This window comes from Elaeis guineensis, chromosome 8 (genome assembly GCF_000442705.2).
Source record: "Elaeis guineensis isolate ETL-2024a chromosome 8, EG11, whole genome shotgun sequence".
NCBI classification, from domain to species: Eukaryota; Viridiplantae; Streptophyta; class Magnoliopsida; order Arecales; family Arecaceae; genus Elaeis; species Elaeis guineensis.
In genome coordinates this window covers 131,361,107-131,387,267 of record NC_026000.2, presented here as the reverse complement: position 1 = coordinate 131,387,267, position 26,161 = coordinate 131,361,107, and the positions used below count along the sequence as shown (strand labels likewise).

The 26,161-nt window shown below is 32.6% G+C and overlaps 1 protein-coding gene across 1 annotated transcript; it reads left to right on the top strand.

The window, feature by feature from the left end:
- The first annotated feature begins 24,396 nt into the window (after positions 1 to 24,396).
- Positions 24,397 to 25,259, top strand: LOC105049597 (EPIDERMAL PATTERNING FACTOR-like protein 9). The gene is made up of 3 exons (XM_010929304.3): positions 24,397 to 24,537; positions 24,672 to 24,733; positions 24,844 to 25,259. The coding sequence occupies exons 1-3, from the start codon at positions 24,456 to 24,458 to the stop codon at positions 25,036 to 25,038; spliced, it is 339 nt and encodes a 112-aa protein (XP_010927606.1). The 5' UTR covers positions 24,397 to 24,455; the 3' UTR covers positions 25,039 to 25,259.
- The last annotated feature ends 902 nt before the right edge of the window (positions 25,260 to 26,161 follow it).

The following is a 26,161-nucleotide window of genomic DNA, read 5'->3' as shown; positions in this document are numbered from 1 at the left end:
TACTAAAGCAGTGAAAGAAATAATTACAGTAATATATCAATAAAAGATTTAGGGTTTTTGAATCCACTAAACTAATGATTTAGATAGCCGTTCTCATGGTTTCTTATGGAATATCCTTTAGGTTTTCTTATCATAGTGCAAAATATAAATAAGTATGGACCATGAAGAGACTTAACTGAACTATATATGATCCATCAAGCATTTCGCTTTATCCTAGATAAGATACTTTCCTTTCTTGTGTTGATCCAAACATAGGCTATGAAAAATTTTAACCCAACTATGATCTATCAAGGTTTGACAGCAAGAAAGGATTGAAGACTTTTATTTTTCTTTACTTCTTCTTTTGTGTTATCAAGTATGAGCTATGAAGGGACTCTAACCCAACTATCATCAAACTTTTCATAAGAGAAGGAGAAGAGGATATGAAGAAATTATGAATCTTCTACCTATTATCACTTTTGCACCGAATCAAGCATGAACCATGAAGAAATTTTAACCAACTATAATTTATCAAGTCTCTTGATAAGAGAAAGAAAAGGAGAAAGATTTTAAACATTAAAAGTATAAAAAAAATTCAAAGAAAATCAGCTTCTAACCATGATCTAGCTTCATCATAAACTCCAGAGGAATTGCTTAGTCAGACATGATACATTTAAAAGCTACAAAATTGATTAAAAAAATATGAAAAAAATTTATACTATTTACTAAATTTAATATTAAAAAAATAAAAAAATATAAAATTAATTAAGAAAAAAAGAGCAAAAAAATAAACTATCCTATGTGCTGAAATTAAACTTACAGAAATTAACTTGCATAAGCAAAAAATAATGAAATATTAAAACAAGAATTCATTGCAGAAATTTAAACTCTATAACTACAATATATTTCTAACTCCGAAGCCATTAGGCTTGGAGTTAGATTCAAAATAGAAAATAAACAAAAAAAAAAGAAAAATTTAAACTAGGATCTCCTTTACAACCTTCCTCTCCAGAACTTTTCTCCTTTTGATTTTCACATCTCCCTTGGTTGACTCTCCTTCTCATATATTGGAAGGATGGAAAAAAGTGAGAGCAAGATAGCTAAAGAACCTAAAGATGGGATGAAGGCCTCTACAAGAGCTATGGTGTGGAGAGAGAGATGTCTCTTGATAGAGGTATTGGTTTATTTATAGGTATAAGCAGGGAGGAGGTTTTTATATTTTTTTCATGTGAGACTAATAATATGAGATATGATGTTAGGGTCCTAAGAGATGAATGATTGAGATGAAGAGGTAAGGAAGGAAGGAGGGGCTAGGATTATTGAAGGCGTGATGCTAGAGTTTGCTCTAAAAATTTTCTACACTATCCCTATTTTCATGTGTGACAGCCACGTAAAGCCTCTTAGCCACACCCCGCATACGGCGCCCGTTACACGCCTATTTCATGTATAACATTCTTTCTCGCACACACCTACTCATGTGTCCAATTGTCGTTTGATGCACCTAAGTCCTGTCAGCATCTAGCACCCTTTGTGTTCCTGAGTCCTCTTCACCATCAGCTCACATGCGTCAACTCCCCTCCATGCGGTCCTAGCCCATCACGCGCACCAAGTCCATGCTCCCAGAAAACATGTCCAAAGTCTTCTCCTCTTAAATATTTTAAAACACTATGGGTCCCATCTCTTTAGTGCTCATGTCCAAAGTCCACTTCTTTCAAAGAAGTCCTTCCTCTTTTTGTGCTAATGCCATGCATATCCCTTGCTTTATTTTCATATGGATCTTTCATGTATGCAGTGCCCTTCCGTGCTGCATCACATCTTTCGCATGCCGTATATCATGCCGCATTCATATGAGTCTTCTTCCATATTTACTCTTGGCTTGACCTGAAACTTAGACTCGGACTCAGTCTTCAAGTCAAATCTTTCATAAATAATGGATTCAGGCTTTCCAACCAATGATATCTAAAAATTAACAAGAGAAGTATCAAATTCATAATAAAATAGATTAATTAACATAAGTATTAATATTTTTAATATAAATTTAGCATATCTATCATACTTTTCAATTTGAACTTTGTTCGTCCTCAAGTAAAGTAGATAAATCAGCAGTGTGTACCAATTATCTTTGAATTAGAAGTTATCCTAGGCACTCCTAAAGACAGCTGATAACTGGTCAGACTATTACAGAGGTACTTCATTGGATTACTAATTCAATCCAATTAGTGGTTGAGTATTAGCCATAGAAATTATTGAAGATCTTCTTTCATCAACTTCCCACTCTACTCTTTAAGTCTCTAACTTGATGTGAGCTGAGTTTATTATCTCTTATAATTTAGTCTCCTTATTATCTACTATTTAAAAAAAAAAAAGAGTCTAGTGCAATGTCTTAACCTCTTTAGCCTTCTAATTTGCCTTTGTAGCAAGCTTTCGGCCAATGTCTTCCAAATCAGTTAGCTTTAGGGTATTAGGTATAGAACACTCCTCGAGCTTACTGACTCGAGTCTAAAAAAGTTACGAGGTAAGACTAATTCTATAACAGGTCTCTTGATATTTCTACCTTTTGATATGAATCATAATGCTTACTTAGATGAAGGATCGGTTACTCAGTGAGATAATGCTAAATCCTTTTCTTTTATGAAGATTCTAAGAGGAACTTTTGCATACCTCAACCTTTCCGTCCATACCCCCATGAAGTAGATTCTTCATTAAATAGATAGAAAGAGGCTTCTGAAATCACTTCAAAATTTGATCTGGTCTAAACACTATCATTCATTGGATTCTCTTAATAATTTATCTCTCAGTGTCTCTAAAATTATCTAGATCGTTAATCACTCATTGATTAGAGTGCCTAATTAACTTCAACTTGAGATAAAATTCGAATATACAAAACTAATTATTTCTGACTATGCTTGAGGACTCAATTAGTTATTCTCCCCCTCAATTTAAATGACATTGTCCTTAATAGAGGAGAGAAATAGAGTATGATAGGTAAAAAGAAGAGAAAAGAAAGGAGTTCACTTGAGCTTAAATTATTCTTAGCTCAGTCTGAGCCTTGAGGATAGCAGATGTAGTTCTTCCCCTAAACTTGGCTTCGATAATCCTCAATGGAGCAACTGAAGTAGATTTTAAAAAAAAATAAAAGTAAAATGTAAGAATCTGGGTTGCCTCTCTGGAGTGCTAAGTTTAATATCTTCTATAATATTTTTATCAAGACTACTCCTAAGAAATTGAATTACCTCCCAACAAGCATTAAGTTTAAAATCTTTAGTTAGACTTATTCACTTTATTTTTTTTTTATTTTTTTTTAATTTTAATTTAATTTAAAGAGAAAAAGAGAAAGAAGAGATAGATGGAAAGTTAATTTTTTTTCACAAATAAGTTACACAATCATACCTAACTAGGACTAGCCTAAATCTAGACAGCTCTTAACTATCTAGGTCACCTTTGAGCATTCCAATTTAAAACTAACCAACCAACTGATCAGGTCAGTATAAGATTGGTGGGAGGGTCTTATACTTTCGCAACAAACCTAATTAAAGAACCACCATTCTTCAAGACTTAATCTGTAACTACTTGCCTTAGACACCAGCTAATTGATTAATTAGAATCCAATCCAACTCTTGAGTTTTTTGTCCTAATGAGCTCGGATGTCCCTAAGGTTAGCATCTAATTAATTTACTTAAAGGCTAGGATTAATGCTAATGAGAAAACTTATTTGTGAGCTAAGGAAAGATGATGAAATCTCCACCTTATCTTATTTAGGTTTATGCCTTTAAAGTAGTTTAGATATGCTTATGCACAACCAATAAAAACAAACAAGTTTCAATTAAAAACTAATAACAAATAAAATCTAAGTAATATGGAAAAAGAAAAGGATAGGTTAGATTACGTATCTGGCTACTAGCACTCACCAACTTAATGTAAAACAAGTTAAGGAAGATAGAAAAGAAAGACTAAAACTAAGACTAAAAGCACGAAGAGCAAAAATTTAAAACACAAATTAAAGCATGCTAGATTCTCTGACAATGGCACCAAAAACTTGATGTGTCTTGAAAGTAATCAGAAGCGTATAGTGTGCAATATAACATATTCGGTGAGTACGGATCGATCTTATGAGAAATTGGATGTTTGAAGTGTGTTCAAACTCCTGCTCAGGCGAGCTTTAAAGAAGACATGGATGGATTGTTTGTAACTACTACAAAAGCAGTGAAAGAAACAATTACAGTAATATATCAACTAGAGGATCTAGGATTTTTGAATCCATTAAACTAATGATTTAGATAGCCAGTCTCATGATTTCTCATGGGATGTCCTTTAGGTCTTTTTATCAGAATGCAAAGCATGAACAAGTATGGACCATGAAGAGACTTAATTGAACTATGATCCTTCAAGTATTTTGCTTTACCTAAATAAGAGACTCTCCTTTCTTATGTTGATCCAAGCATAGGCCATGAAAGAACTTTAACTCAACTATGACCTATCAAGATTTTACAACAAGAAAGGGTTGAGGACTTTATTCTCCCTTTACTTCTAATCTTGTGTTATCCAAGTATGGGCCATGAAGGACTCTAACCTAACTATAGCTCATCAAGCTTTTCCACAAAGAGAGGAGAAGAAGATATAAAGAAATTATGAACCTTCTATCTATTACCACTTCTTGCACCAAATCAAATATGAACTATGAAGAGATTTGAACCCAACTATAATTTATCAAGTCTCTTGACAAGAGAAAAAAAAGGAGAAGGATGCTAAATATTAAAAGTATGAAAAGAATCTAAAGAAAATTGACTTCTAATCTTGGTCTAGCTTCATCGCAAATCTCAGAAAAATTGCTTGGCCAGACATGATACATTTAGAAGCTATAAAATTGATTAAAAAAAACATGAAAGAAACCTTACACTATTTGCTAAAATTTAATATTGTAGAAAATAAAAGAGATGTAAAAATTAATTAAGAAGAAAAAGAGCAATAAAATTAAACTATCCTATGTGCTGAAATTATACTTATAAAAATTAACTTAAATAAGCAAAAAATAATGGAATATTAAAATAAGAATTCATTGTAGAAATTTAAACTTTGTAACTATAATATATTCCTAACTCCTAAGCCATTAACAGGACTTGAAGTTAGATTCAAAACAGAAAATAAATAAAGAAAGAAAGAAAAATCTAAACTAGGATCTTCTCTCACAGCCTTCCTCTGTAGAATTTTTTCTCCTTCTGATTCTCTCACCTCCTCCTGGTTGACTCTTCTCCTCGTGTATTGGAAGGGTGAAAGAAAGTGGGAACAATATAGCTAAAGAACCTAAAGACGGGATAAAGGCCTCTATAAGAGCTATAGTATGGAGAGAGAGATGTCTCTTGGTACAGGCATTGAGCTTTATTTATAGGTGTAGGCAGGGAGGAGGTTTTTATATTTTTTTCATGTGGGACTAATGATATGAGATATGATGTTAAGCCTTAAGAGATGAATGGTTGAGACGGTTATTGGAGGCATGATGCTAGAGTTTGTTCCAAAAATATCTTTTGTGCTAGCCCTGTTTCCATGTGTGATAGCCGCGTACAGCCTCTCAGCCACGCCCCGCATACATTGCCCATTACGAGCCTATTTCCGCATACAAATCTTTTTCTTGCGCACACCTGCTCATGTGTCTAATTGCCGTTTGATGCACCCAAGTCCTATCAGCATCTAGCACCCCTCGTGTTCCCGAGTCCGCTTCACCATCAGCCCATCACACGTACCAAGTCCATGCTCCCAGAAAAAATGCCCAAACTCCTCTCTTCTTAAATGTTTGAAAACACCATGGGCCCTGTCTTTTTAATTCTTATGTCCAAAGTCTACTTCTTCCAATGAAGTCCTTCCTCCTTTTGTGCTAATGCCATGCATATCCCTTGCTTTATTTTCGTATGGGTCTTCCACGTGTGCAGCACTCTTTCGTGCTCACGTCATGCCTGTGTCTATCCTGCGTACCGTATACTATGTCGTATTTACATGAGTTCTCTCTCATATTTACTCTTGGCTTGACCTGAAACTCGAACTCAATCTTCGAGTTGAATCTTTCACAAATAATGGATTCGGACTTTCAACCAATGATACCTGAAATTAACAAGAGAAGTATCAAATTCATAATAAAATGAATTAATTAATGCAAGTATTGATATTTCTAATATAAATTTAGCATATCTATCAATCTTCAAATTAGTTCAAGCCAAAAATTACAAACCAAAAACTAATTTGATCTTCAAATTGAATCCAAATGTTTGGACTAAGAGATTACCCAATAAAGATGCAAACTTAATTTTTATATAAAAAAGAAACAAAATAATTTTAGGTGTCCAAACTTCCAAAAGTATATATTATTCCACAGCCCTTCAATTAGGGGTGCAATCAAGTTGAGTCAAGTAGCTAGAGGCTTGAGCTCAATTTAATTCAAAGTACTTAAGTTCAAAACTTGATTTGAGATCGATCAAGCCTCAATATGCAAGTTTGATTATATTCAATCAAAAAAATAAGTATTCGAAAGAAGTTGACTATTTTAGATAATAAAGAATCAAGAGCATTTGTGCTACTCCGTTATGAGAATGTAAGCATCATAATTTTTATTTGAATAACATAAAAAAACTCTAATATTTATTTTAATAAATATTTATTTTAAATTTTAAAGCAATCTTTACTTTTTATGATTTTAATTATATAGCATGATAAAAATACTGATAAGGAGATGAATGGGATTGAGCTCTTTTATCACATCCGATATAAAGAAGCAACGAATGGGTATGCAAGGAAGCTGAAGAGGCTTGTAAGAAAATATTACTTGAGGGGTTAAATTGATAATTGCCTTTTGCTCCAGAATAAAATGATAGAGTTAAATCTCAGCCCACACTAGTGGGTGAGGCTTCTATGAGTCCTGATGAAATGGGAAAAGATCAGATATGTTAAAGGCCTTGGGGAAGGTCCAAAACTAACTATTTCTTGATCAGAAAAAGACTTCAAAGTTAGAGGAGGCTCTTCAAAGGACTCGAGAGGAAGCTGATAGAGTTCAAAATGAGCTAAGAAGGAAATACAAACTATATTATCATTTTTATTTATGATTTGACACTATGTATGGGATATTATCTCCTTTTTTATGGAAAAAATAGATGTCATGAATATTTACGAGCTTTATTGATGTAGAAAATGAATATTTATTTACAAAAAAATTTAATTCATCAAAAATTTTATTAATATTTTGGTGATTAAATATTTTTTCTATCATATTTTTTAATAATTAAATATAATATTTTTTATGATGAATTTTATTATGGTGGAGCTCTGATGCTTGACCCGAAGATACGAATGGACTCTGGTCGTAGCTAACCCATACCATTAGCCATTGACTTATATATAAGTTTCTGACTTCATCGTCAGCATTCCATAAACCAACAATCCATACTTCGATCATCGATCCCTCTATCGATGATCGACTCCCATCTCCGCACACATTAGTTTGCCAACCGACATGTCGACTGACTCTCTCATCATCAAAGCAATCTTTGATCAGGTTTCGAGTTCCGACCCCCACATCGACTCCGACCTAAGTATCCACCACTGATCCTTATCTCCAACATTACACGTGGAGGGTGTCGAGCCACACTCCCTCCAACCTCTGCTTCGATTGTCATATTTGAAAAGATTGATAGAAAATCTTCATACAATCTCGTCAAATCATGCAATCACTGAGAGCAGCTGAATATCAATCAAATAAGGTAGCTACAACCACTCAATATCAAGAAATCAAACTGAAGATCTTAGGATAGTGCATCTAAAAAAATTAGAGCAGCTTCCAATTCTTCTCTCCTATGGCTCTTATCTCTATAAATTGAGATAACCAAAAGACCCCCAAGGTATGTAATTCTATCGCATCCTCTTTATCTGTTCAGTCGATTCCTGACTTGAGCGTCAGAGGATCCTCACCGAAGCCACCCTCGATCAGAAACTTATTTTGCATGTTCGATCGCTGTCATCTCATCGGTCGCCATCTCTCTCTAGCCAGTCTGACCAAAATCGAGAATCTATCGCAATAAATTTAATCCCAAAAATTTAATAATTTGTAATAAAATTTAATGCATCATGAAATTATTGTTATATTAAATGACAAAAATTTATTGTCACCATACATTCATCACAAATATAGTATTTGTATGGCGAAGTTTTCTTTGTCACTAAATTCAGTATTTAGTGACGTACTTCGACTCTCACAAATCACTATAATATTCTATGATAAAAAAATATTACCTTATAAACATAAAAAATAATATTTTAGTGTCAAACTTTATTCTCATCAAATTCAATAATTTATGATGAAATATCACTCATCACGAAATTATAAAACCTTCCATGACAAAATATTTTTGTCATGAAATCTAAGCAATTGCGTCATATAACTTCATAAGATACTATTGTAGAATCTTTTAGTGATGCTGGTGTACTCTTTGGTGATGAAATATTTAAACTTTTTATGATGAATAATTTTATTATAAAAATATAACATCTCTGATGATGAATATTTTTACATCACTAGAAATTAATCTTTACTGATGAAAGATATACTATAGTGTGACAAAATTTTAAATTTCTTATGATGGGACATATCATGACTAAATATTGTTCATTTGGTAATGCATATAGTTACATCATAGTTAATATATATTTGGTGATAAAATATTGCGATTGTCTCTTATACTTTCAGCAATACATTTTCGATGACAAGTATTATGATGATTTTTTTCGTCACCAAAATTATTTTATGATGAAATTAATTTTTTTGATGATGACTATTTTTACGTCACTAGTAATTAAACTTTGGTGATGAAAAATATATCATATTGTGATAAAAATTTTAATTTCTTATGATAAAATAAATCATCACCCAATATTATATTATTTGGTGATGAATATAATTTATCATAATTAATATATATTTGATAATAAATATTGCATGCATTACCGTACACCTTTAGCGACACATTTTTTATGAGAGTGATGTGATGATTTTTTTCATCATTCAAAATTTTTTATGATGAAATTAAGTTTTTGGGTGATGATTATTTTTGTCAAGAATTTAATTTTTGTTATAGTTTAATAACTCTTTGTTTGTCTCAAGAACAATATCTTGATAAAATTTTAAAGAAATTTTATGTGGATAATTCAAATCCAATGGATACTTCCATTTATAAACAAACAAAACTATCTAAGAAAATATGCCTATATAATGAAGAAGAAAAAAATTAAAATACAGCATAAACCATATGCTCAAGCTATTAGTAGTATAATGTATGCCATGCTTTATATTAGACTTGATTTTAATTTTGCTATAAGTCTTATAAGCAAATTTCAAAATAATCTCGGTGAGGTACGTTGGTCAGCTATTAAAAAATTTTTAGATATATTAAAGGAATAAAAAATTATAAATTGATATATAATATTAATGATAAATAATTAAAAGTTATTGGATATTGATTTTAGTGATACAGATGATGGCAAGTGTACTTTGGATTATATTTTTTTTATAAGTGGAGGAGCTATTTCTTGATGTTGTAAAAAATAAAATTATATAGCTAAAAGCATCATGGAAGCTAAATAATAGCTTGCAGTGTAGTATCCAAGGCTATCTGGATAAATTTTTTTTAATAAATTTAAATATTAAATAAATAACTGATGGGCCTATAGAAATGTGTGATAATCAAGCAACAATTTGCAGTATAAAAAAGATGAGTTTGGTTTGAAAGGAAAAATAATAGATTATAATATTATTATATTTTTGATATGGTTTAAAAGAATCAACTTGTAGTGAAGTATCTATCTTCAGAAGAAATGATAGCAAATCCCAAATCAAACTACTCCTCTGAATCTATAAAATAATAAAATATAGAATAATGAGCTAGATAGCTCAACAAGCAATGAATATCTTAGCTAAATATTTCAGATATTATCAACGAATGAACATAAAATATATTTCAAATTGATTAAATAAAATAAATATTTTTAAATATTTATATATATACATAATCATAAATTCGATTTGAATCAAAATATATATAACTCAACAGTTTAACCATAACTACACTTATCCCTCTGGCAGGGTCCAGAATAGAGTGTCAACATACAATCTCCATTGATAGGATCCAAAAATTAATGCACAACCTCATTGGCAATCAAAAATTAACATATAACCCCATTGGCAGAACCAAAATATAGTTAGGTTGAGAGTACGAAATTTGATCTGTATCAAAGTACTTTCACAACATAACATATAGATATTATAATTTTATTAAACATATACATATTTCATAATAAATTATAATATTTTATAATCAATTATCATTCAAAATATAGTTTTATAAATTATGCATAATTTAAAGATTGATATTTACTTTCAAAATAATTATAAAATATCTCAAGAAGACAGTTTATTCTTACTTTTCGTAGAATATTAAACAAATATATCGATTAATTTTGAAAAATTCTTCAGAATTATTATTAAAAATTATATTTTTATATTAATTTTAATTTATAACTAAATTAAAATAAAATTTTAAATCAAAATTCTACTTAAGATCAATCAGAGATTGGGTGTGTTGTTCGAATTAAATTTTAAAATAAAATCAAATTAATCATAGAAGATAGGTCTCCAATTTCATAAATCCAAGAAGTGAAAGAGAGGCAACAAGTATGTGGTTAGAGAGAAAATATTGAAGAGAGAGAATGAATCTAGGGAGAAAAATTAGTTGAGAGAGAAAAAAGAAGAAAGATTTTTTTTCTTTCTCTTTTTTTTTATTTTTTTTTCTTTTCACGGGACAAAGGACCTATGTGGTCCTCTTCCTCTTCTCTGCTTCCACAGAACAGAGGGGGCAGTTCTTCCTTTTATTCCGAACTAAGAGGACATACTCCCTGCCAGTGACCCTTGTGGCTAGAAGGGCAGTCCCAGCTACGCCAACCGTCAGATATAGGTGAGGTACGTTGGTCAGCTATTAAATTTTTTTTAGATATATTAGAGGAATAAAAAATTATAAATTGATATATAATATTAATGATAAAGAATTAAAAGTTATTGGATACTTTGATGCTGACTTTTTTAGTGATACAGATGATGGCAAGTGTACTTTGGATTATATTTTTTTTATGAGTGAGGAGCTATTTCTTGATGTAGTAAAAAATAAAATTATATAGCTAAAAGCATCATGGAAGCTAAATATATAGCTTGCAGTGCAGTATTCGAGGCTATCTGGATAAATTTTTTTTAATAAATTTAAATATTAAATAAATAACTGATGGACCTATAGATATTGTGTGATAATCAAGCAACAATTTGCAGTATAAAAATGACAAGTTTGGTTTGAAAGGAAAACATATGATTATCAATATTATTATATTTTTGATATGGTTTAAAAGAATCAACTTGTAGTGAAGTATCTATCTTCACAAGAAATGATAGCAAATCCCAAATCAAACTACTCCTCTAAATCTATAAAATAATAAAATATAGAGTAATGAGCTGATAGCTCAATAAGAATGAATATCTTAACTAAATATTTAGATATTATCATAAGATATGATGTTCAAAAATAATGCCATGAATAACATAAAATATATTTCAAACTTGATTAAATAAAATAAATATTTTTAAATATTCATATATATACATAATCATAAATCCGATTCGAATCAAAATATATATAACTCAACAGATTTAACCATAATTACACTTATCTCTCTGGCAGGGTCCAGAATAGAGTGCCAACATACAATCTCCATTGGTAGGATCAAAAATTAATGCACAACCTCCATTGGCAAGGTCCAAAAATTAACATATAACCCCATTGGCAGGAACCAAAATATAGTTAGGCTGAGAGCACGAAATCTGATCTGTATCAAAGTACTTTCACAATATAACATATATATATTATAATTTTATTAAACATATGCATATTTCATAATAAATTATGATATTTTATAAATCAATTATCATTCAAAATATAGTTTTATAAATCATGCATAATTTAAAGATTGATATTTATTTTCAAAATAATTATAAAATATCTCAAGAAGACAGTTCATTACTTATTTTTCGTAGAACATTAAATAAATATATCAATTAATTTTGAAAAAAATTTCAGAATCTATTATTGAAAGTTATATTTTTATATTAATTTTAATTTATAACTAAACTAAAATAAAATTTTAAATCAAAATTCTACTTAAGATCGGATCAGAGATTGGGTGTGTTGTTCGAATTAAATTTTAAAATAAAATTAAATTAATCATAGAAGATAGGTCTCCAATTTCATAAATCCAAAAGAGAAAGAGAGGCAACAAGTATGTGGAGAGAGAAAATATTGAAGAGAGAGAAATGAATCTAGAGAGAGAAAATTAGTTGAGAGAGAAAATAGAGAGAGAAAAGGAAGAAAGATTTTTTTTCTTCCTTTTTTTTTTCATTCTTTTTTTTTTCTTTTCACGGGACAAAGGACCTATGTGGTCCTCTTCCTCTTCTCTGCTTCCACGGAACAGAGGGGGCAGTTCTTCCTTTTATTCTCGAACTAGGAGGACATACTCCCTGTCAGTGACCTTATGGCCAGAAGAGTAGTCCCCAGCTGTGCCAACCGGTCGGATCTAGTGAGAAAAATCAAAACAAAATAGAAAAATAGAAACTCAAAAAATAGAAAATTTGAGGGTTTTTGGCAGAAAAAATGGGCAAAAATTTATGATTAAAACCATGAAAGATTGAGGAAGTAAGATGGGAGAGATTTACTTGGTCTTTGATGGAATTTAATGTGATTTTTAACGGCCAAAATAAAAACAATCTGTCGAAAGAATGAGAAGAGAAGAGGGAAGAAAACAAGGATTAAGCGACGATTTTTGGGTGAAGGTTAACTAAGAAATTGAGGTTTTTAAATAGACCTCTTAAAGGAAGACATTAGAGTTTCAATCAAATCTTTTTTCTTAAGATTTTTAGAAAATTTAATCAGAGAAGAACTCCTTCGGGAGTACTTTCATGTTCCTATTCCATGTTAATTCCAGCACGTACAATGCATGTGCTGGTCTTTTTTTTTTTTTTATACTGCTTTGAGATCCGTACATAGGGGTGGGGTATTACAATCCGTGGCCAAAGCAATCACTACTAAGATATTCAAAGGACACGAAGTATTAATGGGTGTTAAAGAATAATAATCTTGGCTTAATTAGTTAAGTAGGAGATATTGAATTAGGTACCAAATAGCCCTTGATGCTATGATCAAATAATCTTACAAGATGTACTTTTTTTTTTTTTTTTTTCTTTAGTTATATAAAATTTTTATTATTTAAGGTATTAAATAAAATTAAAATATTTTTTTGATCATGTTAACTTTGTGGGATTTGTCGTTGTCAAACAAACCATTAAGTGGGTGCACTTAATGTGGAAGGACGATCGTGACGGGGCTTTATGGGAGATAAGAGAATAGAATATATGGAAACAGGGAGAAGTAATATTCAGATATTTTAATGTTACACTTACGAAGATGTACCAAATAGGTATGATTGGTAGTTTTAAATATCTATCAAAAACTTTAGGTCTGAAAATCATCAAATTGACAACAGATATCCCCATAAGGAAAAAATTTCAAAGCCGTCCAACCATAAATTTACATCATCTCTCTTCTGTTTTATTTTCATTCTTCTCCTTCTATTTTATTTTTTTGCTGTATCTTTCAGGAGATGGGCTTAGCGTCCAGGGCCTTGAGGATGTGTGGTATGGCCGGTGATAGACACAGTGATTTATGTGAGGGGAGTTTCGATGTTTGTGATAACGAGTGAGAAAGCATCAACGCATATGACTCTCCAGCTGATAAAGATATTTTCAATTTTTAAATTTTGTTTAATATATTATAATTTTATTAAATAATATATATGAATATACATTTTTTTTAGAGGAAGGTGGGGAGAACCGGTTGCATTATTATTATATATGTTTGGATTTTTACGTTGCATCATCCAAGAATTGAACGGTAATTGCTTACGGACAAGCAGAGCAGGCCTTCATAACCATTGCAACTCTCATCTTAAATATCAGCGAGCAATTAACATATCACCAAAAGAAAAAAACACTAGCAAGCAATATGTTATGGCCCGGCCCAATTAGACTTTAAACCCGGCCCACAAAATCTGAAAAAAAAAAATTTGAAGAAGACTCCATACGGGAGTCTTCTTCCTCCCAACTCCTAATCAGAGTCGGAAATCACTACGGAGAGGAGTCAAACTCCTCCTTCCGGCTCTATTTAAAGAGGAGACCCCTTCTCCATTTTTTCCAAGAAGAAAATCGGAGCCAAATGGCAAGGATCGCCGGAAATCACTCGTAAGAGCCGTCACCGTGCTCGCCTCGATTCCTCGCCACAGTGGTCATCAGAGCTCGAGGTAAGCCGATTTCTCTCCTCTCTTCTCCTCCTTCCTTCTCGTGCCGTGTGCACGATCGCCGGCGACCGAAATTACCGGATTTTGTTGCGGAAGAAACCTCTATTTTTACCCTCTTTTCTTCGGTCTTTCGAACGCCAGTGTTCACCGTCGGCCACTAGTTTGGGTCCCTCCGAGCCACCCATCGTCGCCCTCTTGTCATCGGCCAGTCTTGTGTCGATTGACCATCGGTCGGCTGACTAATCGAGGAGACTGTGAGGTCCCCTGTTTCGGCCCAAGGCAAGCCGTGGGAAGAAGAAAAGAAAAAGAAAAAGAAAAGAAAAAAAAAGAAAAGAAAAAGAAAGAAAAAGAAGAAAAAAATAGAAAAAAATATATAGACTCCCTACTTTTTCTCTCTCCCTCTTTTCTTCTCTCTACTTTCTCTTTCTCTCTCTAATCTCTCTCTACTTTCTCTCTCCTAAGATTTTTTTGAATTTTGAAAAGAATGATGATGAATTTAAATGATCCCAATGATGGATTTATCAATGAAGAATTTCTTTTAATATTTCTGATCTGATTCTAATGAAGAATCTTAATCCATGATTGTCGGACAGCGTGCTGGTACTCATCTTGATCAGATCGGATATTTCTTAATTTGATCATCCATGATTTCGATTTAACCATGACTTGATTAGATTTTTTGATCACACCAATCGAGATGTTGGACTATGGCATCTGATTAATTCGAATTGTACCTCATGAATTCTTCTCATCTAATTTTCTCTCTCCACTTGATTTTATGAAATCGATGAAAATCTTGGTCCTATCACTTCGAATCCGATTTGATCTGATAGTCAAATTTGGATCGTTTAGCTCCTAATTAGATTTTGAGTAGATGAAATTAGATGATCGGACCCAATCTAAACCGTTGAAATATGGTATTCGTATTCTTTCTGATTATTGAATTTGATCTTGTATAGGTATCGTTGACACCTGATAATCGGATATTGTGATATGATTTATGAACTGAAAAATTTTAGAAGAAAATTTATAGAATTATATGGATTTATTGGAATGCGTTCGAGGTAAGTAATGTTTCATTTTTCTAGATTTATGATAAATTATAATATATTTTTCTGATATGATTTGTGAAACGATGCATGAATTGGATAAATGATATTTTGTTATGAAAATATCTTAATCAAAATGTTATGATGAAGTATGATTGAACATATTAATTTCATGATGCATTATATTGATTGATTTCGATACTACATAATTATATGTTTTCTTATCGAAATTAGAATATGAAATATGATTTATGAAGAATTCTGATATAAGAACAATATGATTGACAACCTGACTATGTAAAGGACCCCGCCAATGGGGGCATATATGTTGGCAATTAATTTATCCTGAGGGTTTATGTCGCCAGCGAGACCAGCGTCAAACCGTCAGAGAGACCAGCGGTTCCGAAGACTTTGCTGCCAAATGATTCGTAGCTCACCGCAAGAAGATACGCGGTGTTATGACCCTGCCACAGGAAAAATGTGGTCATAGCTCATGGTTGACGAAAAGGACTTAAGAATGAAAGAAATTGAAATCTCGAAAGAAACTCGAATTTAAAAAAAAATGAATTTAGCATGAATTATATTGCATAATTGAAATTGATTTTGAATTGATGAACTCTATATACTTATTTTCTATAAATAATTATTTACTTAAATATCTGATGAAATCTGTTGAAAGTGGTCATTGCTTACTGAGCTGTCTAGCTCATTACTTCTTATTTACTATTTTTACAAATGTTGAAGAATTAAGATGATACAAGATAGGAATGGAAGAGTGATTACAAGCAGAACTTTCATACTTTTATTTTAGACTAAAAGTCTTATTGAATTTGATGTCAGGTGTATTGAACATTGTTGAATTTATTAAGATATTAAAGTTAAAATTTAGATTGTTATCTTTTGGATTTAAATTATTGACTAATTATTCCGCTGTTGTTTTACGATAGCATGGTAAGATGCCTTGCATGCTTATAGGAGAGTTTTCTATGAGTATGCCGTGGTTGTCATGACCCTCGATTCACAATCTCGGGTTGGAGGCGTGACACAATAGGTCGGGCCATGGTTGGACATGGCTTGAGTCACTTATGATGAAACTGGTTTTAGAATCTCTTTCCGATTTATGATTGGGTTGGGTTGGATCCTTTCTCCTGTCAATTGTATGCCTGGACTTGGCTAAATACTATATCAATTTTTTGGACCAATCTTCATCAATTTGAGTCCTCTTCAATGAAATGATATTTTGGGCTAAAATATGGCACCATGTGTCACCCTAGCTTGACCTTGCCAATGCATGGTACAAGTGTCATTTTAGTAGAAATGGATGGAGCTGTTAACGACCAACCTTCCAAAATCAATCCTGGATAATTATAGATATAAGCTTAGCCTAGCATGTGAGTCTATTTTTTAACTGATTTTACTGGTTCAATCTATGAACCCTATAAAATCTTTAGTCCTTCATCTAAACAGACCCTTAAATTTCTCTTTAACCTTTCATTTCAACAAAGACCACATGAATTCTTGGTAATCGGTTATTGTCCACTGGGTAACTACCATTACTGCTACATGAAAAGAGAAGATTAAATTACCTCCACAAGAACGAAACAAGGAGCTGGGCCAACAGAGAAATGGATTGTAGCTGATAAGGAGGCCCTAAGTTCACGTAGCCCAGGTTGATCATGTGTCCGGATATTCAACGACAGGTGTGACGTTGGATTCTGGCTGACCTCAACTTGGGGCAGATACTCAAACAGTGACCAACTTGTGCTACACTACAAAAGAAACAACAGTCTCATGCAATAATTGCATATTTGATTCTTTTACTTGGGTAATTGGTAGGAGTGAAATTGGTACACGTTCACGTGAGCCACATCATGCTCGAGTTATAAGCTTTGTTCGATTAGATTCAAGCAAGCTAAGGAACGGCCAACAACATTTGTTGATTGTTGTCTTGCTTGGAGGCACGGCCTTATATTGGAGGTATGATTTCTAGTAATTTTCAATGAATACATATAATGATAATTCAAAAATAATAATAAGATAAATTATTAAAATAAAGAAAAAAAAAAGATATGTCTGAAATAAGGGATATGAATGGACTCGTCGGAGTCGCCCAGAGGCAGCGGTCGAGCCATGTTGGCTACGACTGCGACCTTTGCTATTGTATCAGAGCTCCTGTTGTAAGATGCCTCTCCAGAAGACTTTGCACCCCTGCCTGTGGCCCGATCTAGGCCTGCAAATGGGTCGGGTCGGACCGGTCTTGAGTGATCCCGACCCGATCCAATTTCTTGATCGGATCTTGATATTGGACCCATATCCATCCCAATAAAAAATCGGATCAAGTCAGATCGGTTGGATCCATGGTCGAATTTATTGACCATTGGATCATTCGATCGGATCGGATCTATATATAACCCAGTCCCAATCCATGAAATGCGATCCGGTTGGGTCTAATTCGGTAGGATCAGGTCATGGGTTTAAAAATCTATATAAAATGAATTAGAGGTCACATCGACAGCAAAATAGTATGGCCATATCTATTTTTTCATATAGATATTCTCTCCTCTCCTCTCTTCCCACATCTTCTCACTTCACCATTGATAGTGGATATTGTATACCATCCCTAAGGCAATAGTAATGTACAACAGTAAATAAGTAACTAATATTTTAATTATGAACAACTGTTAGTATGTCCCCAGTTTACTTTGTGTTTGTGGAAGGACTTTTAGAAAAGTTCGAGATTAGCTGTAAGAATGGCATTTTTGTGCAGTGCATTAATGATCTTGTATAGTGTGACAGTATTAAAAATTTTAGTAAGAGATTTAAGAAAGAATTTGGTGAGTCACTCTTTTGGTCCAAGCCAAATTTTTATTTGGATGAGTCATTCTAACTGAGTTCGGGTCTTATATTTGGATCTGATTCGGATCGGATCTGGTCGTATATTTTGAGATCCAAATTAACCAAAAGTCTCCACAGGTCGGGTCGGGTCCAAATTCAAAAAATTCAGATCCGACCGGAAAGATGAACGGGTCCAATTTTTGAACCCGATCCGGCTCCATGGGTCTTTTAAATGGATTCGGATCGGATCTAATCGGATCGGATCACGGATCAATCTGATGTGTTTGCAGTCTTAGCCCGATCGAGCTCTTGTTTCTTTCCCAGGCACTGCCTCAGCATCCTCACATTGTGAATTTCAAATTCATAAATTTGTTTTACGTAGCTTTTTTTTTTTTTTTTTTCCTAAAATCCCACATGCCGAACGAAGATCCTAACAAACAAAAATCTCTATTTTAATATATATATATATATATTCTCTCATATGGGTCTGTGCGGAGATCGCCCTCAAGGCACAATGAACGTGACTTAGCCTAAACCTTGCCTAATAAGAAAGCAAAAAAGCTTAGGAAAGTTAGAAGAGTAAAAGAATAGGTGAAAAGGAGTGGAAAAATGAAAATTCTCTTTCATAACAAGACCAATTTTAGGTCCAATTTGATATGCGAGGAATTCTTTGTGCACTGCGCACTATGAATAATTCACGTACAGAATCAAAATATGATGTATAATAAAAAAAAATTTATCAATCTCATACAGAAATCAATCATTACATGCTGCACGGATGCTGCACATCGTGTCACAAAGAATTTCGCTCGATATATTCGAGACCAAGGATACGGTGCTTTTTATAAGCTTGGTCCAAGTAACCACGGAGAGGCCCGTGAAGACCGCAGCAACTCTCTCTCTCTCTCTTTCTCTCTCACACGCACACACAAACACACACAATAAAGCCATTATGGCCTGCTTGAGCTGGCACCTCACAATGGCTCGGCATCACATTGCACGCAATAATCCATAATGTACATGTCACGATGCACAGGTCAGGTAAGAGGTTTTAAATTTAAATTCAAATTTTTAACTCAAATCAATTTGTAATGCTTACAATACTATTTCAAAGTTAAATGCGAATTCAACTTAATATGTACATGCTTACATTGCAGATATAAATCAAATTTTAAATTCAAATTTAAGTTTAAATCAAATAGGATGTTTGGCGCAACATGCATGTAAAAAAATTCCGATGTAGAATGCATCAATCCTCGTTCGAATTGATCCCATTTTAGCCATCACTTTTTCAATATACATTTAATACCTGCAGGTCAGTTGTTCATTTAAAAATTTTATATGATGAAAATATTTTATTTTTTAAAAAATTATGATATTATATATTCATATTATAACATCTTGCATCCATAATATGCACAGGATGTAATAATTTTTTTTAAAGAATAAAATATTTTCGTCATTCAAAATTTTCAAATAAAAAAACCGACCTGCAGGCATTAAATGCACATCGAAAATTGATTGGACAAAAAATAGCCCTCCATATATGATATTCGAGGTCATATTATGACATCTTGGACTATATTACGCCACAGGATGTCATAAATTTTTTTAAAAGATAGAGATATTTTCGTCGACATACCAAATTTTAAACTAAAAAATCAACTTGCAGGCATTAAATGTGTATTGAAAATGGTGACTATGTAGACTAATCGGATGAGATGGTGTACTCCATATTGAATTTTCTACACTGCCTGCGATACACAAAAAATTTCTCAAGCATTCAATGTGAGAAACTTTCCAGAAGGAAAATAAATATTTCCACCAAGTAGCAATTGTCAAAGCTCAACTGAGTTGTTGATTAAGCGGAATTTTGCTGAGCCAACAAATGAATATGAGCTGCTCACAAATAGCTAGCTCCATTAATTATCCTAGTAATAATGAAATCACTAGGTGAAAGTAGATAACTAGGAGTTACATCCTGATCTGAGATTACAAGTCAGAGGTCATGACAACTACATATACTTATAAAAAATTTCTTCACAAGCATATAAGACATCTCTTCATGATATCATAAAATAAACAGTAGAATTAATTTAAATAATTAAAAATCGAGATTCAATTAACAAATTTAACTAATGAATATATTTGAAAGTCTTTACATCAAATAAGTCCGGATAGATAAATCTCAACTAATAATAATAAATATAAATCTAAATAATATTGATATTGTTAAATCTTGCTTCTAATCTCACTCCATAAACATTATTTGTATTTAAATTAAGTATCTAAATCCAAAAAAGAAAGAGAGAATAATGAGTTTAACAGCTCAGTAAGCAATGAATATCTCGACAAAATAATTTATATGATGATATAGATGAGATAGTCAAAATATAATATATCGTTAATCAATGCACAAAAAATAACATTTATTTTCAAAATATAAATTTAGTAATGTCGGTATCTATCAAATATTCATATACATAGTTATATATCTGATTTCAAAACCCAATATATTCAATAATTCAATTCAAAACAAATTCTAATCAACTCATCAGGATTTAAATATTATTATATTTATATCTTATGATGGGGTTAGAATACTAAACTTATACCCTATAGTCAGACGAAATACCATACTCATATCTTATGGTGGGGTCAGAATACTATACTTATACTTTATGGTTGGGCTAGAATACCATACTTATATCCTATGATTGAGCTAAAAATAAAATCATGAGTTCAGTAATAATTAGAATGCCAATGCATAACCTCGAATTGTCGGGATCTAAAACATTATCAGGATGAGAGTTCAAATTCAACTCGTATCAAAATCTTTTTATAGAATAATATATATTTCATAATCAAATCAAAAATATATATATAAGATATCATATCAGTAAATAATTATAGTAATATTCGATAAATATTGCTTCAAAATTTCATATCAAGTTTCATTCCAAATATATTTTGATAAAATTTATAAATTTATATAAATCATTTAATAATGTATTCGATGTTCAAATAATATTATATAAATAAAAATCTAGAGAAGATGGATCATTACTTACCTCATATGTACTCCAATAAATCAAATAATTTAATTTTTTTAAAAAATTTTAATTAATAGATCATATCGCAATATCTTACTTTGGATTTTTTTTATTGAGATAACTATACTTCTATGTAGAATGAGTTCAATAATCAGAAAGAATATAGATAATTGAGAAAGATAAGATTGACGGTAATCACATCTAATTTTTGAGTCGATCTAGTTATTTAACTTTATTTTATCAAAGATCATACTAAGATATAGATAGTTCAATAGAGATCAAGGATAATCAAATTAGTAATGTTTGATAAGAGTCTAGATAGAGATTGGTATATATTGTCCAAAATTATGGATCGGGACTTTCTTCACTAGAGTTAGATCAGAATTATTGAAAGAATATCTTTTCGAAGATCCAAAAAATTTAAGAAGAAATACAATTAGAAAGAAAATTCTAAGAGAGAAATAAAATTTTTCAGAAAAAAAAGTACAGAGAGAAATATAGAGAGATTGTGGAGACAGAAAATAGGACAAAGAGAGAGAGAGGAAAGAGAGAGAAACTCTCATTTTTTTCTTTTTTTCTTCTTTTCTTTTCTTTTTTTTTTCTTTTTTCTTCACTTGATTTATGCAAAATAGGGATCTTTGGTTGCCTTTCTTCCTGGAACATGGGTCCCTCAGCCAGCATGACCATGGCCAATGGCAATTGGGGCCATGGCGGTGAGTTGTGGTTCCCCTTCTGATGATTGGCAGTGATGAATGACATTAAAGATCAAAAAAAATAAGAAAAAATAAATCAAAATAGGAGAGAATTTTTCAATTCAAATTTCTAGCGATTCTTGATGAAATTCAACTGATGATGGCTTGTTGGAAGAGGAAGGGAATCAAGGAAGAGAAATAGAAGAGAGTAGGGTTCCATATATACCTCATCTCTCATGAGGTTTCAAGGGTAACACGGAGAGGGCATTCGGAAGAAGAAGGAAAATAGGTTTTTCAGTGATGATCTGATGGCTGACTATGTGGGATTTCAAAGAGGTTGAGGGGGGTTTTAATAAGATGGGGGAGAGTTCGAGTCCTTCTCAAAGTTAGATTTTCTTGATGAAATCAAGAGGAAGGAGACTCCTGATGTAAGTCTTCTTCTTCATTTTTTCTTTATTTTTTGGCATTGCTGTAAAATTCATGCGAAGTGACTGGGCTAATGAAGTGGACCACGCCTAGTTGATATTGAGCCCGTTTGGGTCGGGATATTATATTCTTCCTATGTAAAAAGAATTCTGTCTTTGAAATTTTTTTGTCAAGTCCTCAAAAATTTAGGGTGATTTCTACCTAAAGTCATCTCTAATTTAAAGATCGAATCTCTCATCATAATATTTTTCAAATTAAATTACTTTTTGATGATTTGAAAATAATTTAGATCACTATACTTCTACTGCACACTCTGATTCAAATCATCAATGCACGTATTATAATTAACATAAGTTATTGTCTCAATATCCTTTTTTATCTATCTATACTTATCTTATGTTTGATTCCATGAGTTATAATTTATCCACTTATGCTTTGATACCATATTAATTGTCAAGCTTCCGATCTAAAATCGTGAGTCAAATCATCGTAACCATCGCATACTTATGAAGAACTCTTCTTACAAGCATGCAAGACATCTCTTTACTATATCATAAAGAAAATAGTGAAATTAATTTAAATAACTAAAAATTAAAATTTAATTAACAAATTCAATTCATAAATATATTTGAAAGTTTTTACATCAAATATCCAACCCAATCCGACTTTAATGGGGGAGGCTTTTATTCGATCTACAGTGGATCCGAGATGGATATAGATAATGGTAAGGTTTGCTCTGAGTCCAATATATATATATATATATATATATATATATATATATATATATATATATATATATATAACTCTTCACAAATTCTTTTATTGAGATTAAAAAAATAATTTCTATTAGAAAACAAAAAGATTTTTGTAGCTCTTCTTGACCCGATCGATCCATCCATCTTGCCATATCTATATGTATCCATCTAGTGCTGCTTTGAGATCAGCATGGAGCAGATATAAATAATGATCTACCTAGGGGTGCAATCAGATCGGGTTAATGCGGGTTGGATCAGAAAATTATCAACCCAAATCCGACCTATTTATTAAATGGATCAAAAATTTAAACTTAAATCCAACCTGTTTATTAAACAGGTAACCCAATCCGACCTATTTAACTTGTTTATTAAATAGGTCAAATTAGGTTTAAATGGATTAAATAAGTTAAACGGATTAAATAGGTTAAACATGTCGGGTTAAATGGATCAGAAACAGGTTAAACATGTTTTAAACAGATTAAATGGATCTTAAATGGATTAAACAGATCAGTTAAAATGGGTCAAAAATAGGTTAAATATGTTAAATAAATTAAATGAATTATCTGACTCAACTTGATCTGAATATTAAATATATTAAATAGATTAAACGGATCATATATCTAAAATTCAAATCTGATCCAATTATTAAATAGATTAAATGGATCGATCTATTTATGATTCAAATTTATTTAGTCTAAATTTAAATTTATTTATAATGAATCGAATTGATAAATCGAATCATATTTTATCAACCTTAGATGACGGGCGTTCAACCTACGGGTACTTGATCTCTTGTCATCGCCGGACACAAATATATACATTTGGAGACCACGCAAGGTAAATTATGAGAAATTATTGCATACACCAGATGCCAGTAAACCAGGGCAAATCTCGGAGCACGTGGACGGTGGAGAGCGCGCAATCGGGAATTGGTGGAATACGAGGGGTCGCATGGCGTGTTATCCACCGTGGGATTTGCGCGGTCCGGTTGCACCTGGTGCATGCAATACGGAGGCGTAAATTATTGATGGACAGCTTGGTAATTTACATTATTCGATGGAATCAATCCCGAGAGAGCACTCTCTAGAGGGGCCTGGCTTTGTTTGCTTGCATGACTTTAGCAACAGGCATGCTACCATAAATGGCCACTGTTCCCCCACTGCCACCCCCCCTTATATATCTTCTCTTGTTCCTCCTCAAAGAGCACCTCTCATCTCCTATCTACTGCCACTACAAGCAGCAGTTATGGCCATAAAACCTCCCACCACCAGCACCTTCTTCCTCCTCTTCTTCCTCTCCATTCTCCTCGGGACTCTTGGCAGACCAGGTAATCGTCATATAACTCTTCCTTCCGTTCTCTCCTTCACCCGACCTTATTAAAACTATAGACCACATTGCTTCCTTTGGCCTCAACCATCTCATTTGATCTTAGAAGGCTTGGTTTCTTTCATAATCTTGCAGGCTCTGGAGCACGATGCTCACCATCACATTCTCTTACACTGAAGAAGGAACCCCAATCACAGGTGAAATTACAGAACTCCAAGGAATGCATTTATAATTCTCTAACTGGAATGAGTTGTAGTTAAGGAGTGTTTTTACCTTTATACTTCTGGTGCAATCCTTTTTCATATAGGGTTCAAACGAAGAAGGGTTGTGGACATGGAGGGATATGAGTGCAAGAAGACTGATGATAGGCTCCACAGCTCCAATCTGCACCTACAATGAGTGCCGAGGGTGCCGATTCAAGTGCAGAGCCGAGCAAGTCCCGGTCGACGCCGGGGATCCCTCGAACAGCGCCTACCACTATCGATGCATTTGCCACATGTAGAGAGCTAGGGATTATTAGTGAGGCATGCTTTGGATCAATTAAGCCAGATGAGGAGGGGTTCCTTTGTGGTTGAAGGCTTAGAAGAGTTCTCCATCTTTAGATGTCTTGTTTGTTTGTTTTTTCTCTCTCTTTTCTTTTTCACTATTTCTTTTTGTCTTGTTCGGGTTGTGGTGTGATCATCTACTGCTTTCGTCTAAGAGAATGTTTGTTCTGAATGATATGAAAACACCAGTTTTGGTCTACTATATTTTTATTCTTTGTGAATAGTTATATGATAACAAGGCTTAAATCTCAAAAAAAAAAAAAAAAAAAAAAAAAAAAAGGTCATATCATTAGATAGAATTTTTTGGGTCTTTGTGCCCCTGCCTTCTGTCTCTTGTACCAAGGTGCAGTAAATCCGTCTTGGGAAAAATGTTTACCGGACTTCTTAGAAATTTGGGAGGACATCTCATCGATAGAATCTGAATTCTGTATCATGTCCCAGTCCTGGATATCAAATTCCCTTTTCTTTTTGACCCTTTGAATAGACCAAATAGGGAACTCTTGTTCAGGCCCAATAGGAACTTGCCAAGTACCTAAATAAGTGAGTCTGGATGTGTTTAAAGTTCTACTTTGTCCAACTTGCATGGCTTCGAGACTTGGATCCAATGTAAAGAATGCAAACCATTAATAAAATCTTTGAAGACAAGCAAGAAGATTTAATTCTCTGTTAGAAGAAACATGATGCAATTGTATATTAGATTTTCTGCATCTTCTTGGTTTCAAAGCAATACTCCATCAAATATTGCCATTACAGTACAGCCCAAAATAAAAAAATTGCCGTTAGATCTTTGATGAGAAATGTTTTGGTGAGAAATGGTGCTCAACCGTAGGTAGTTGCTAAAATGAGTCAATCACATTGTATACCCAAACTTTCTGATCATGCTTTGTACTATAAATTTGACCAAGCATAAATGAGACAATGGGTTCTACTTGGCAAAAACAGATGTAAATTAAATTAAATCAGAGTTTGTTTAATTTTTCAAGCTGAAATCTTCCATTCAAACTTTGCAGCTAGACAAGTTAACACCACCTTTTTGGTAACAAGGTTAACTTTTCCTTTGCCGGACTATACCGAACCTAG

Excerpts from the sequence above, each read along its gene's own strand:
- LOC105049597 (XM_010929304.3), top strand. The coding sequence starts at position 24,456 with ATGGCCATAAAACCTCCCACCACCAGCACCTTCTTCCTCCTCTTCTTC. Across the intron at positions 24,538-24,671 it reads CGGGACTCTTGGCAGACCAG|GCTCTGGAGCACGATGCTCA; the intron begins GTAATCGTCATA and ends ATAATCTTGCAG. Across the intron at positions 24,734-24,843 it reads AGAAGGAACCCCAATCACAG|GGTTCAAACGAAGAAGGGTT; the intron begins GTGAAATTACAG and ends TTTTTCATATAG.